Raw genomic sequence first — 13332 nt, forward strand, 5'->3', positions numbered from 1 at the left:
TAACAACACTTCCCTACCTCATAGGGGTGTTATGAGGATGAATATATTAAAGATTATGGGGTCCTGAAATACTACAGTAATGGAGGTCATTAAGTACTTGTCTAAGATAGACAGAAGTGGCTCTTCATTGGCCTCCAATAAAGGCTATCATGGACACTATCATAAGGTCTAGTAAACCACTGTTCTACATTGCCTACCATTTACAGTCAGGTCACCAGAGTTTATTTACAGATCAATATATGTCCACCTAAAAGGAAGCCAAAATAATTATGTAAAGATGCTACTGACAGAAGGGAAAAAAAATCCTGCAAAAAGAAACAAGGACAAGAGCCCAGTTCTAAAAATATGAGCATTTCACAACTGGACAGAGGGGTTTTACCATACCAGAGAGATGGGTGTGCAGTCAAGGTGAAAATGGGATTGTGAGGGATGCAGGGATTGTCCAGCAGCTACAGCCCATTAACCTAAGCCACTCTTCTGCATTATGATTTTTAAAAATCGTATACTTAGAAACCATTAAGCATAGAAAAACCACATATACCTAAAATGTTTCCCTTTATATCCTGATGAACAAAAAATGGTGATATACAATGAACAGTGGATAAGACATATATACATGGTGAGTGAGAGCCATTTTGTGTTAGCTGCTCTATTTGTTCTACTCAAGGACCCCAAATTATATGAATGGACATTTTGTGGACAGAAAATAAGACCCCCACAAAATGCAATATAAAACAACTAAAAAGCAAAAAACAGACTTCGACAGAGAAAGCATCATTGTAACTTGATCAATTTGACATTCTTCTTTCATTTTGTAGATTCAGGATCCAATCCCACTGTGCTGATATCAATGGAGTGTTCTATTAACTTCAATGGGGTCAGGAACATACTCTTCATAAATTGATGCGAGAGAATGTTCATCTGCTAGATTAGGATATAAAACAGACCAAGTGATATTTTTTCCATCATTACAAATGAGAATAACTTCCAACAATATAGAAATCCATGCAGGGAGGTCAAGATTCACATACATGAAACTGTGTATCTGTGACTAACTATGCATTACTATACCTGACAAAAGTTAGAGATAATGGGCCAAATATTACACTAGATTTAATGCCTACTGGCTTCAATGGGAGTTCTACCTTGGCGACAGAGTGCAGGATTTGACCTAATTCACATTTTTCCTTCAAAACAAACCTATCAAGCCATTCACTAAGTAGGACCACATAAAGCAGACACTATTGCTAAGTTTGTGGGTAGGAATTATAGACAAATATGGACTAAGCACCATTGATTTAGATTTTAGGATGGACGCAGACAGAAATAAAGAGAGAGTTGACATCTGCTTCTTGAAATTAAACTCATTCTTCATGTGGACATTTTTCAAAAATAAGTATTTTAAGCACCTAAAAGTGCTCAAATTCTGGCCCATTGAAGTCAATGGCAAAACTCCTATTGACTTCAATGGGGCCAGGATTTTACCCATTGACTCTTCCCCAAAGATCTTACAGGGTAAATAAGACAAGATACAAGACATGGTTGCAGCGCACAATGTGATGGAAATAGCAGGAGGGGAAAATATTGTTAACATATTAATTATTATAATTTATATCTTAGTAGTGTTTAGAGACCCCCAACATAAATCAGGTCATCATTGGGGTGTATCAACACACAATAATAGTGCCTACCCTCAAGGAGCTTACAATCTACATAGAGAAGACAGAGGGAGTGCAACAGGAAGTGTTCTATTTTATTAAATGAAAATAAGGAATAAAGTTTCTAGGCATGTCTGAGTGTTCTCTGAGAAGCATTACATTGTGAAAAGAAGGGAGTCAGGTAGCCCCTAAAGCACTAAAACCATAGGAAAAAGGTATTTGCCTATCACAGAGCAAAATTTCTTAGGAATAAACATTTTACATTCAAACTTCTAAAAGAGAACTTCCCGAAAATTGAAAGCAATGCAAAAAAACAAAGTGAATCAGTCACAGAGTCACTGAGGTTAATTATGGGTGCACTTAATAGGATGAGACTGACTTTTGGATGGAGGACTATAGGACATATTTCACCGTTGATTTTGAAACAGAACTTTAACACAGTAGTTCTCAAACTTTTGTACTGGTGACCCCTTTCACAACACAAGCCTCTGAGTGCAACCCTCCTTATAAATTAAAAACACTTTCTTATATATTTAACACGATTATAAATGCTGGATGCAAAGTGGGGTTTGAGGTGGAGGCTGACAGCTTGCGACGCCCCATGTAATAACGTCACGGCCCCTTGAGGGTCCCAACCCCCAGTTTGAGAACCCCTAGTTCAACAGCTTTGTACAATTTAAAAAAGATTCTTGTCCTCAAACATTGCCTAGGTTTTAATGCTGACTAGCTCTTTTACCTAAAATCTATACATTTCTGTGATCTTCATAGGAAGAAAAGGATCCTGTAGTTATCATACACAAAGCCACTTTACAGAAGGAGAATAGAAGAAGGTTGTGAACTGTGATGAGAAAGAACTTGGTTAGTCTTTTAATTCTATTAGCAGGCGTGGGAAATATTTGACAGGAACTCATCCATGTTGGCTATGTATTCAATTCACATTTGTCACTGTACATAGGCATTTCAGACCTTTGGACAAACACAAATGCTAAACATCCAGTATGCAGAGTGGCATGCAGTCTCCTAATCAGCCAAGTTGTGTTTTGATTGACAGAACTGTGCTTGGTTGTTTTTGAATGACTGTGGCTACCAGTAATTTTCAGTCTCCTCACCAGCCTGCTCTATATACATGACCTGACTTGGTCACCGACGAATATTTCCCACAATGTATAAGGACTGGGAGAAGACAGAGAAGATATGGTGCCTTGAGGGTGATGTGCCTCATCATAGACGGATGTGAGGTATAACTACCAGCCTCCTGAAATAAGTTCATCAGCTAAGAAAAAGAAGAAATGAGACTTGACAACATTCTTGTCAAGAGAATTGATAGAAAAGGCCAAGCTTTTGCCACATGAATTCACACTGGTTGTTGCTTGAGGCTTTGAGAATGATGAGCAAGTGGAGGCTTTATCAGAATATGTTAGCCACTTGCATTCTATTCATGAAAAGGCTGACAGAAGAAAAGTCCTGAATACCCCAGAACGCCACAAGAACTGGGCAAAAGTCCAGGTGCAGCTCTTCAGCTGGTATAAATTGTCATAACTCTATTGAAGTCAATGAAGCTACAACAATTTACAGCAGATGGGGATCTAAAAATTCTTTCAGTGTGAAGCTGAAAAATAAAAGTAAAATTTCACCAAAAAATCAATAAAATATAACGTAAATTGGGAATATCATTAAAATTCCCAATTTGGCAAAGCAAAACAGAGTTCTTGCTATAATCACTTATGGCAAAAATTTTTAAATGTTTTATGGCCAAAGACTTTTTTTTCCTCAAATCTGGCAGCAGCAGAAAAAGACAATTTACATATGTGAAATGTTATTCAACTATGTGACCCCCACAGCCTTCTTATTGGTGGGTTATCACAAACACGCACAATCTCCACAAACTGATAGCATGAGAAAGTTCATTAAAAAATGAACCATGCCTCTATTGTTAGAAGGGGTTATGCAGAGGCAGCTTATTCCCTGCTGTTGATACAACACTCCATTTTATGCCACCTATGTACTCAACAAAAGCCTTTCAAAACCAGTACAACCAGAAGGGCTGACGTCCACAAATTGGCAAGAATATGTTGATGTGATCTCACACTAGTGGGGAAGTTAATGCATGTTGACAACATACCCAATATTGTCAGCATGCATTAACTTCTCTATTAGCATAAGATCACCACCACCACATTCTTGCCAATTCGTGGAAGTCTGCCCTTCTGGCTGTACTGATTTCCAAAAGCTTTTGTTGTTTACATGTGTGGCTTGAAATGGAATGTTGAAAATTGCATCTCACCATTGCACAGGTGAAAGAGGAACTGCACGTCAGCATTGTAACTTGAGAATCCCAATCCGTGTCGCAAATTGAGGTCCATAACATGTTGGCCTGCCCAATCTCACAGAAATAGGAGATCTTGGTGATGAATGGAAGCCACTGTCCTGTTTTACATTTAAGTAACAATATATCATATCACAGGTATATAAATAAATAACTGTATGCTTCTTTTATGCAAAAGTCTCCTAGGGATTTAACAGGGATTGGAACCCAGAGATTACATGGAAATAAATAAGGTTCTACAGAAATTATTGTAAAAAAAAAACCTATACAATTTAATAATGCTGCTCTTTCTACGGTTCCCCTGCTCACATCCATCTGCCCATACACCCATCCTTATAGAATTCTATAAAGTGAAATAGAAATTATATAGGCTGGCTCAAACAATATATTTAGCTTAACAAAGAGAAGGTTAAGGGGTGGCTTGATCATAGTCTATAAGTACCTACACGGGGAACAAATATTAAATAATGGGCTAGGCGGTGTAGCAGAAAAAGGTATAACACTATCCAATGGCTGGAAGATGAAGCTAGACAAATTCAGACTGGAAATAAGGCATACATTTTCAACAATGAGAGTAATTAATCATCAGAACAATTTACCAAGGGTCAGGGTAGATCCTCACTAGCAATTTTAAAATCATAATTGTAATTTTTTTCTAAAAGGTAGGTGTTAATTCATAAGGAATTATTTTGAGGAAGTTCTCTAGCCTGTGTTTACAGGATGTCAGACCAGATTATCATAATGGTTCCTTATGGTCCCCAGCTGGATACGCAAGAATTAGAGCTGGTCAAATCTCGAATTTCCATTGTGAAGGAAATTCTGACCTTTAGAAATTTACTTTGTCTCAAATTGGAACAAAGTTAAAGTTTCCTGCAAAACAAAATTTCTCCCCAAAATTGTTTCATAAATATCAAAAGAACCTTATCAAAGCTATGCCTTTTATATTATTTATAACACAAGACATATATTATACCATAAATGATATAATATAAAAGTCAAAGTCAGATGCTTCAAACTTATTAAAATGACAGTTTGACCTTAGCAAACTAAACGTTTCAATATTTTTTGTCAAACTGACAAAATCAATATGTTCTTGCAAAATGGTTCAATTTAGTCAAATTAACATGTTCCATTGGAGAGTTTTCATCCAGCTCTACCCCAAATCACTAGTCAGTTATGAGAATCTTGTCTAATAAATCTTACTATATCTGAAGCCAGACAAAAAGGGAAAGGAGGGTGTCTGGTCTCCTAACCTTTTGAAAACACAGTATGTTTTAAAGTGTAGGCTGCACAGAGTGTAGGTGCCTTCCCTTCAATTGTCTTTTAGGCACCCTAAAACAAAAAAGGGGTTTCATGTTGTGTGTCTTTGTTTGTTTCCTGGGCTTGCAGTAGTCAGTCCCTTAATTTAAAGTTTCTGGGACATGATCAGTTTTATAAAATCTCTGAGTGTCAAGAAGTGTAAAATAAATCAACTCTGATGTAACAAAGCAAGTCAGAAAATGAGGGGAAAATGACATCTTTCAAGATCAACTGTTCCACAGAGTACAGTACAAGCTGGCAGTCCGAATAACACTATACATTAGCTAGCATAAGAGCTGAAAAATTTCTGACAGTTAATGTGTATCAGAGCTTGGAGGCAAAAGAATCAGTTGTCCCCAGGGGCTAGTGTGTTGTGATGCTACAGTAGGAAACCGTTTCTGAATCGCAATGAAAGGTCCCATTCTGTTGCTGTCACCACAGTAAGATTTTATATATCTGTATGTGAAAAGTTTAGAGCTAGTTCTGTTTGGGTAGAAAAGTTCAGACTAATTTCTAAACCTACTACTCACAAATGGAATTTAGTGCATGTAATTGTAATACTTAGTATTTTCTGTCCACAAACTTCATTAGCCTCATTTGACAGATGGAAAATCTGAAACAGAGAAGCTGAGATCTGCCCAAATTCACAAAGGGACACATTGTCAGAGCCTGGCTTAGAATTTAGAAAAGTTTGGCTACTAGTCCTGAGCTTAGACCACACATTTTTCATACATGCCAAATCCTGACATGAGCACTCCAGAGAGGAAGTTGCTCCATATGAGTGATTTTTCATATATACTATCCTGAATACTATATAGGATTAGCAAAATCAATTTCAACATAAATTATTAGTTAGTCATAACAATAGATAAATCTCCAGGACCATTCTGTTCTTTTTTAAAGTAACCATATTTCTTTGTCTTTTAAGTATTAAGCACCTGACCAACATTTTTTTCATGTACTAAATTTAAGCTACCTGATTACCTTGGGTGTTTTGGTGATATTTCTGAGTGCCCAGGTAGGTATGATATTTAATTATCTATTGTTTTGATACTAAGCTACTTGCAAGGTATTCAATTATGACTGACAGTAAACAGCAAACAGTCCAGGAACTTTTCTTCCTTGTTAATGTGCTCTGAAGTGACAGATTCTCAGCTGGAAGGCTTGGAGTTTTTTTAAAACAGATTTTTTTAGTTTGTTGGTTGTGGGGAGGGGAGGGCAGATGAACAGATTTTTTTGAGGGGGATAATTATTGTTTCAAGTTTTTAGCAAATTTAATCAAATTCTAATCCTTTTTTCAAATTAAGTTCATCCCTATTCAAGATAGCACTTAAGCACATGCTGAACTTTAGCTGACTGAAGTCTATACTCAAGCGTTAAGCAAGAGCTTAAGTGAATAGGGGTAGACTGCTGAATTGAGGCCTAATTTATAATCCTATGCTAAAAGTCGCTGAGCACCTGCAGCTACCACTGGACTCAGCATTACTGAAAATCAGGAACTAACCCATTGCATTTTAAAATGCCCTTTTTATTGTGTAGAAATCATTCCTTGCAGATAAAAATATAAATCTGCTTCCAATTCTCTTTCCATATAGCTCTTGTGACTGTTTTGCCAAGAAACTACCTTGCAGCAAAGAAGACTGCCAGTCTGGGAAGCTGGCATAGATATGCTATTGTTATTTCTGTCTTTCATTTTCTCTGAGGCTAGCTAGGGAATTTTTTCCCTCCCTCACATAACTAACACCAGCTCAGCTGCTGAGATTAGCTTATGGGCCTGATAAACACACACATGCACATACTCTAGATCCTCTACCAGTTTGCTTTCATGTATGTATTCTTTTTATCCTCTCCCATCTGTGATTCGTTGCTGTTTCCAATGTGTAGAAATGTGGCCAGTTCTGTAATCTCTACAGCCTGGCAAAGCAGTTTTGAGACGTCAAAGCTAAGAACAGGTTGAGGACTGACATAAAATAAGAGGGATTCAAACTGAGCAATAAATTAGAATTAGAGTTAGGGACCTTTGTCAGGGATACAGTATTTAGTACCTCATGTCACTCATAGGAACGTTCAACTAGAACTCTTACAGAAACCTTTCAATGCCCACAGAATAGGTTTTGTTCATCCCTTTGACCTATTTATTGCAGAAAACCAAGTGCTCTGTAAAACTTGGGAATCAGAGCTGAAAGGGCAGAAACACCATTAAACCTCTAGACAAACAAAAATTCTGATTTCACCTGACACATGAAGATAAGCTTATTTGGCTGCAAAAGTTATTTTTGTTTTAATTTCCAAGTTGGTCCAGCTCTGAACTGGAGAACTGATAGCAATCAACCGTCAATATTAGATGAAGAAAGTTCAGCTAAGAAAGAAGTCATTGAAAAGTTTCAAAGTTGACCACCATCCACAGCTAATATTTAAGTAAGATTGATCGACAGCCTACATTCTGGCCATGGTCTCACACCAAGGGAACTAAAGGGGTTTAGATGAGACCATGGGTGCTGGAACTAGGGGTGCTGACAGTCCAGGGCTTGAGGTGGTTTCCATTATATATATGGTTCACAGTTTGATTCAATGGCTCTCAGCACCTCCATTATACAAATTGTTTCAGCACCCCTGGATCAGACAGCAATATGGGTTGCTAAATTTGCGATCTCTTCATTGTAAAAAACAGTGCTCTGTGAAAGCAATGCCTTATTAATATTAGTTTCTTTTTTATTTCTTTTTATCAAATCACTCCAAGAGTAGATCTGGAGCTTAGATCACCACTAGTCCTCTTATATCTAGTTATCTAGCCTCTTTCCTGCAGGTCAGAGCTGAGGGATATCCTGTTTGGTGGATAAATATAGGACTTTACTCTCCAGGCTTGTCAGTTTGGCACCAGTACTAATTTCATAGACAAATGTAAAAAAGTTTTAGAAAATGTCTTTCACTTGCTTCATTGACTCCCTTCTCCCTAAAACCAGGATTTTAAACTTTGACAAAGTTCTGAAAACAAATTTTGCTGTGATCCCTTTGTTGTGTTTGGCTGCCTTGAAGTAGCAGGAACATTTATATTGCAGTATCTACAGAAGCTGACAAAATAAACGGTAACTGGCTGCTTGAAGAGTTGGACAATTGCATAAATAAAGCTATAATGAAAAATTATTTAGGTTGGGATTTCAAAGAGGTGTAAGTCAGTTAGGCACTCAACCCTCACTGAAAGTCAATAGAAGATAGATGGTTAACTTCCTTAAGCTCCTGTAAAAATTTCAGCCTTATGTTGTGATAGCACCAAAAATGTCCTTTGCATTTTCCAAAGAGTTAGACACAGTGCTTGCCCTAACAAATGTAGAGTCTGTAAAGAAAAGGACATATGAAGATAATGGATAAAATAAGACATCACCTGAATTTTCACCCAACGTTCAAAGCAAATCCAAAGACTACCAACTATAAACTTGAAAAACAGTTTGGCTTATTCCTCCCCCTGCCTTTTTTCTTTTCAGTAGAGCTATAGTTACATCAATAACCATGATACTAACTGTCAGCACTAGAATCAGTGTCTCACCACAAAATATGTCCAAGCAGCTGTCAGAAATATCAGCATTGACCAACAGGGACCAACTTCAGTTCTCCACAGAGGAACCCCAGTATGCTAGCCAGTTCTTCATATGAGGACACCCTCTGAGTCCCCAGTTAGCTGGGTCAGGGAATAGCCACTTTATAATTTGGTTAATGTTAAACCTTTTATCCTTTATATGTTTTTCTTCATTGTATGTTATTTTACGTTAAAAGTCTATTTTATTCAGATAATCAAAAGTGATGACAGTAGGAGAAAATTTTGTTTTCATAGAACAATACCTCATTCCTTCTTCTCAGGCAGAATACCATCCTTTTTACTGGTTATATGCCAGGGGAGAGACTGCAGAGACTTGTCTTGTTACAGAAACCTTTGAGAAGCCAATGATTACAATGTTTCGAACAACTGTCAAGTCAGGGGCAGCTCTAGACATTTTGCTGCCCCAAGCACGGAGGGTCCGCCGAAGCTGCGGGACCAGCAGACCCTCCACAGACAGGCTGCCAAAGGCACCCTGCCTGCCGCCTTAAAGCGACCAGCAGAGCGCCCCCCACGGCTTGCCAACCCTGGCACACGCTTGGAGCACTGGTGCCTGGAGCCGCCCCTGTGTCAAGTAGTAGGGACATTCCAATCATCATCAAGGACCACAAGACATGTGATTCTCATATATCCAGTGATGAGCTGCCAAAATCTTAGGAATCGGTTCCCTACCGGGTCTTTGGCAGCATGGCTCCTGTGGCTGAAGGACCCACGACTGAGGATCCGGTAAGGAACCAGCCAGTGAGTACACCACCCACCCATGCCGTGCCCCCGACTGCACCCCTCAGAAACCGCAACCAACCCCCCCCACTCCTTGTCTCCTGACCACTCCTTCCCGAGACCCCCAACCCTAACTGCCCCCCAGAACCCCACCCCCTGCCCAACTCGCCCTTCTCCCTGCCCCGACCCCATCCACCACCACCCCAACAGACCCCCCGGAACTCTCATGCCTACCCAACCCCCCACCCTTTCCCCATCCCCTGACCCCCCCCCCCAGAACCTCCACCCTCTTATCCGCTCCTTGTCCCCAGGAGGGCTGGGACTCCTGGTCCCCACCTTATCCAACCCTTCCGGCCCTGGCCTCTTACCCCCGCCGGAGCTGTGCTGCGTGGCTGGAGCCCGGGGTCTGGTCTGGCCAGGGCCAGGGCTGGGCAGCGCCGTGCAACGCCTGGAGCCCTCCTCATGCCCCACCCCCACCCCAGCTCACCTGAGAGAAGCAGAGGAGGGGGAGGAGAAGCCGGGGGGAGAATCATGGGAGGAGGCAGAGCTAGGTGAGCTGGGGCCGGGAGCAGGGCAGGGAGCTGCCAAAGATTTTATTAAATTTAAAAGCCCTTTTAGAACCTGGACAATCGGTTCTAAAAGGGCTTCTAAATTTAAGAACCTGTTCCTGTGAACTAGTGGGAACCAGCTCCAGCTCACCACTGCATATATCCCAGTAACAACTTCTATAGCGGATAATTGCATACTACTTCTGGCTCTTTTTCAGAGCTCTCTTCCTCATGCCTTAGGGCCCTAATGCTGAACCACTGAAGTCCATAGGAGCGTTACTGTTGACTTCACTGCATACAATACTAAACGCTGGTTCATTTTCTTACAGAGAAACAGAGTTGATGTATGGCTTTGCCCATGTCAGCTTTCACAATATTTTATATTCTGTACAGAATATAAAAATGAACCAGCGTTATTAGTATTGCATGCAGTGAAGTCAACAGTAACGCTCCTATTAAACAGATCCCACAATGTCCTAAAACTGTGCCAAAAATTCTGTAATAACATCTTGTTAAGCTATTGGTGAGATATTAATGGTGTTTCCAATTATACTATGCATACATTCAATTAGTAGACTGAAAGAAAGACAGACTCATAGACTCATAGACTCATAGTGTCTATAGTCCATGAGATGGATGTCCCTATGAGAGTATTGGAGGGGGAGAAGATGACATTAAAGATATTAACTGTGATTGCGTGTAATTAATTTTTTTATACAGAGTTATCTGTGGTTCTGTTGGACCTGGTTATTATACCTCCTTAATTTTGCATTTGGCAAAAGTTTCACGAAAAGCTGTAAGCATGAAAATGTTAAAAATCATAGAATGTTATGTTGTTACTTGTTCTTTCACTTAAGAATTGGTCAGTTGGGCTGAAGATGGTTTCTGTTTAGCACAAGAAGTTAATGAAAAATGGATCAGTTATGAATTCCAAATGAAAAGTGAATGGGTTCAAATGACATTACAAATTTCATTGCAAATATTTCACACAATTTCTATTAATAATCCACAGTTTCTCTGCAACCCCAAGCTATCTGGAGAGGTATAAGCTCCTCCAGGCAAAATTATCTTTGTTTTCAAGGCTGCATTTTCATGCTATTATGCACAATTGAGCTGTCTTCAGTTTTTCCTAAAACGTTGTACATGTAATTTATAACAGACAATTTCACACACACGCAGGTTTTGTTTGTTTCTCAACTCTATAACTAAGCATGTCTGTTTGACACGGAGGAGCAAGTGTAACAGAGGTCTTGGTGAGTAGGCAGAGGATAAAAAAAGCAATCATGAATATATTGTCAAAATAAGAATGCTTTGAAGTCTTGTCTCGCTATTTTATTTGTATACAGTACCATATGCTTTACCTTGACTATAAAAAGGGCACATAGGAAAGTACTTCAAAATGTTCATTACTATAAACCTGTGAGAGTTCAATAAATTTGTCAGCTATTTGCACAATCACCTCTGTGTCTTCTTTCACGTGAACTTCAATACATGGTATGGCCTTCCTGAATGCATCTGCATGTTTGTTCCTACCCTGTCTTTCTTTAAGGCCTACTTCTGCTGCACTACTTATAATTTTTCAAGTTGACTTTATATATAAATTGCCTACAATTATTCTCATCCACCCGACCCCTTAATCTGATTGTTTTAGATTAAAGGCTAGTTAGAGAAGGGAACATCTTTCTCTAGTGTTTGGAAATTAGCTTGTGGATGTTATGATTAATAATTAACAAAAGTTTCATTTACAAAGAAGGGTTTTTTGTTTTTTTTTTGTTTTGTTTTTACAGTTTTGCTGTTGTTTTGAAACTTTCCATTTTTTAAAGGAAACTAACAATTTTTTGTTTGGTTGGTTTTCAGTTTTCCCTTTACCATTCCCCATCATTCTTTCCCCTCCTTTTCCAATGGAGAAATTGAAAAGGGTGGGGGGATAAAAGGGAGAGGAGAAGAAAATGAGAGAAAGGTAGGGGAAAATGAAAAAAAACCCTGAGTTTTGCCCACTTGTTTAGTTTTGCTGCTTTCTTTTTTTTTAAACCCTTCTTGTTCCATTCCAAATCCAACACCTGTCTCTGGCTACCAGACTGGAATCACATCAGTGTCCGTCACAGGTCGTACAGGTTTCCCCCTCCCCTCTGAAAAAAAAAACAAATAAATGAGAAATGCTTTTTGAACCTCTCAAATGAAATGATTTTTAAGAGAAATTATTTTGTGAAAAAATATTAACCATATTTCTATCAGCTAATGAACAATAACCAAAACAACATAGAATGGTTCTTTCTTACCAGAAAAATGAAGGAGCAGAAAAAAGTTTTTGTACATGGCTGGCCAAGTTCCTTTGAGTTGATCATTCTAATGCTGCTGAGATTCAGTTGTGTTATTAATGGTTTGTGAGAGGATCTAAAGCTTTGGATAAGCATCTACTGTGGTTGTTATTTAAACTGAAATAAAATACATAAATAAGTACAAAGCATTATTAATACCTCTGCTAAATAGACAATACTTAGTATCTATATATCACATTTTATGGGCAAAGTACTTTACAAATATTAACTATTTAATCACATGTAATTGGGTACATACTACACGCACAAATATGCCACATAATATAAAAACACACTTTTACCTATGTATAAATATACTGTAATTAGAAATATTTGGTTAGCTCCTCAATGGTAATTCCCACCGTGCATTGTTCCTACAGCTGGGCAAAATTTTTGGCCAAAACTTTTTTCGCCAAGAAATGCAGATTTGGAGAGACAAAAACATTTTGTGAATTTAACAAAAAGTTTTGTCCTGACCTTTTCTAAACAAAATGCCTATTTTCCAGTTTGAAAATGATGTATTGCTTCAGGATTTTATTTAATTTTATTTTTAAAATGTCAAAAAATGGTCAAAATTCAAATAAAACATTTTGGTATTATTGAAAAAAAATGTTTTGTTTGACCTTGAAATGATTTTTTCTACTTTTTGATTTGCCAAACATTTTGAAAATGTTAATTTTTGATCTGACCTGAAATGATTTTTTTCCTCTGCCTTTTTGAAAAATCGCCAATGAACCAAAAAATCAGTTATTCATGCAGCTCTAATTGTTTCCTCATGTATCCAAGCCTGTGTTTCCCCACAAATCTTTATCTATAGTGTTTTTTGGAATGGAGGCAGATACATGAACAAATGATTTCAAACAAACCTCCA

At 38.3% G+C, this 13332-nt stretch overlaps 1 protein-coding gene across 1 annotated transcript in view; it reads right to left on the reverse strand.

Moving 5' to 3' along the window:
• Nucleotides 1-841: 841 nt before the first annotated feature.
• ELAVL2 (ELAV like RNA binding protein 2) overlaps nt 842-13332 on the reverse strand; it is a 366408-nt gene continuing 353917 nt past the window's right edge. The window contains exon 7 of the mRNA XM_050943177.1: nt 842-924. Coding sequence (XP_050799134.1) covers nt 918-924 — 7 coding nt within the window. The 3' untranslated portion in view covers nt 842-917. The remainder of the gene's footprint in view (nt 925-13332) is intronic.

The sequence above is a fragment of the Gopherus flavomarginatus genome, chromosome 3 (genome assembly GCF_025201925.1).
Source record: "Gopherus flavomarginatus isolate rGopFla2 chromosome 3, rGopFla2.mat.asm, whole genome shotgun sequence".
NCBI lineage: Eukaryota > Metazoa > Chordata > Testudines > Testudinidae > Gopherus > Gopherus flavomarginatus.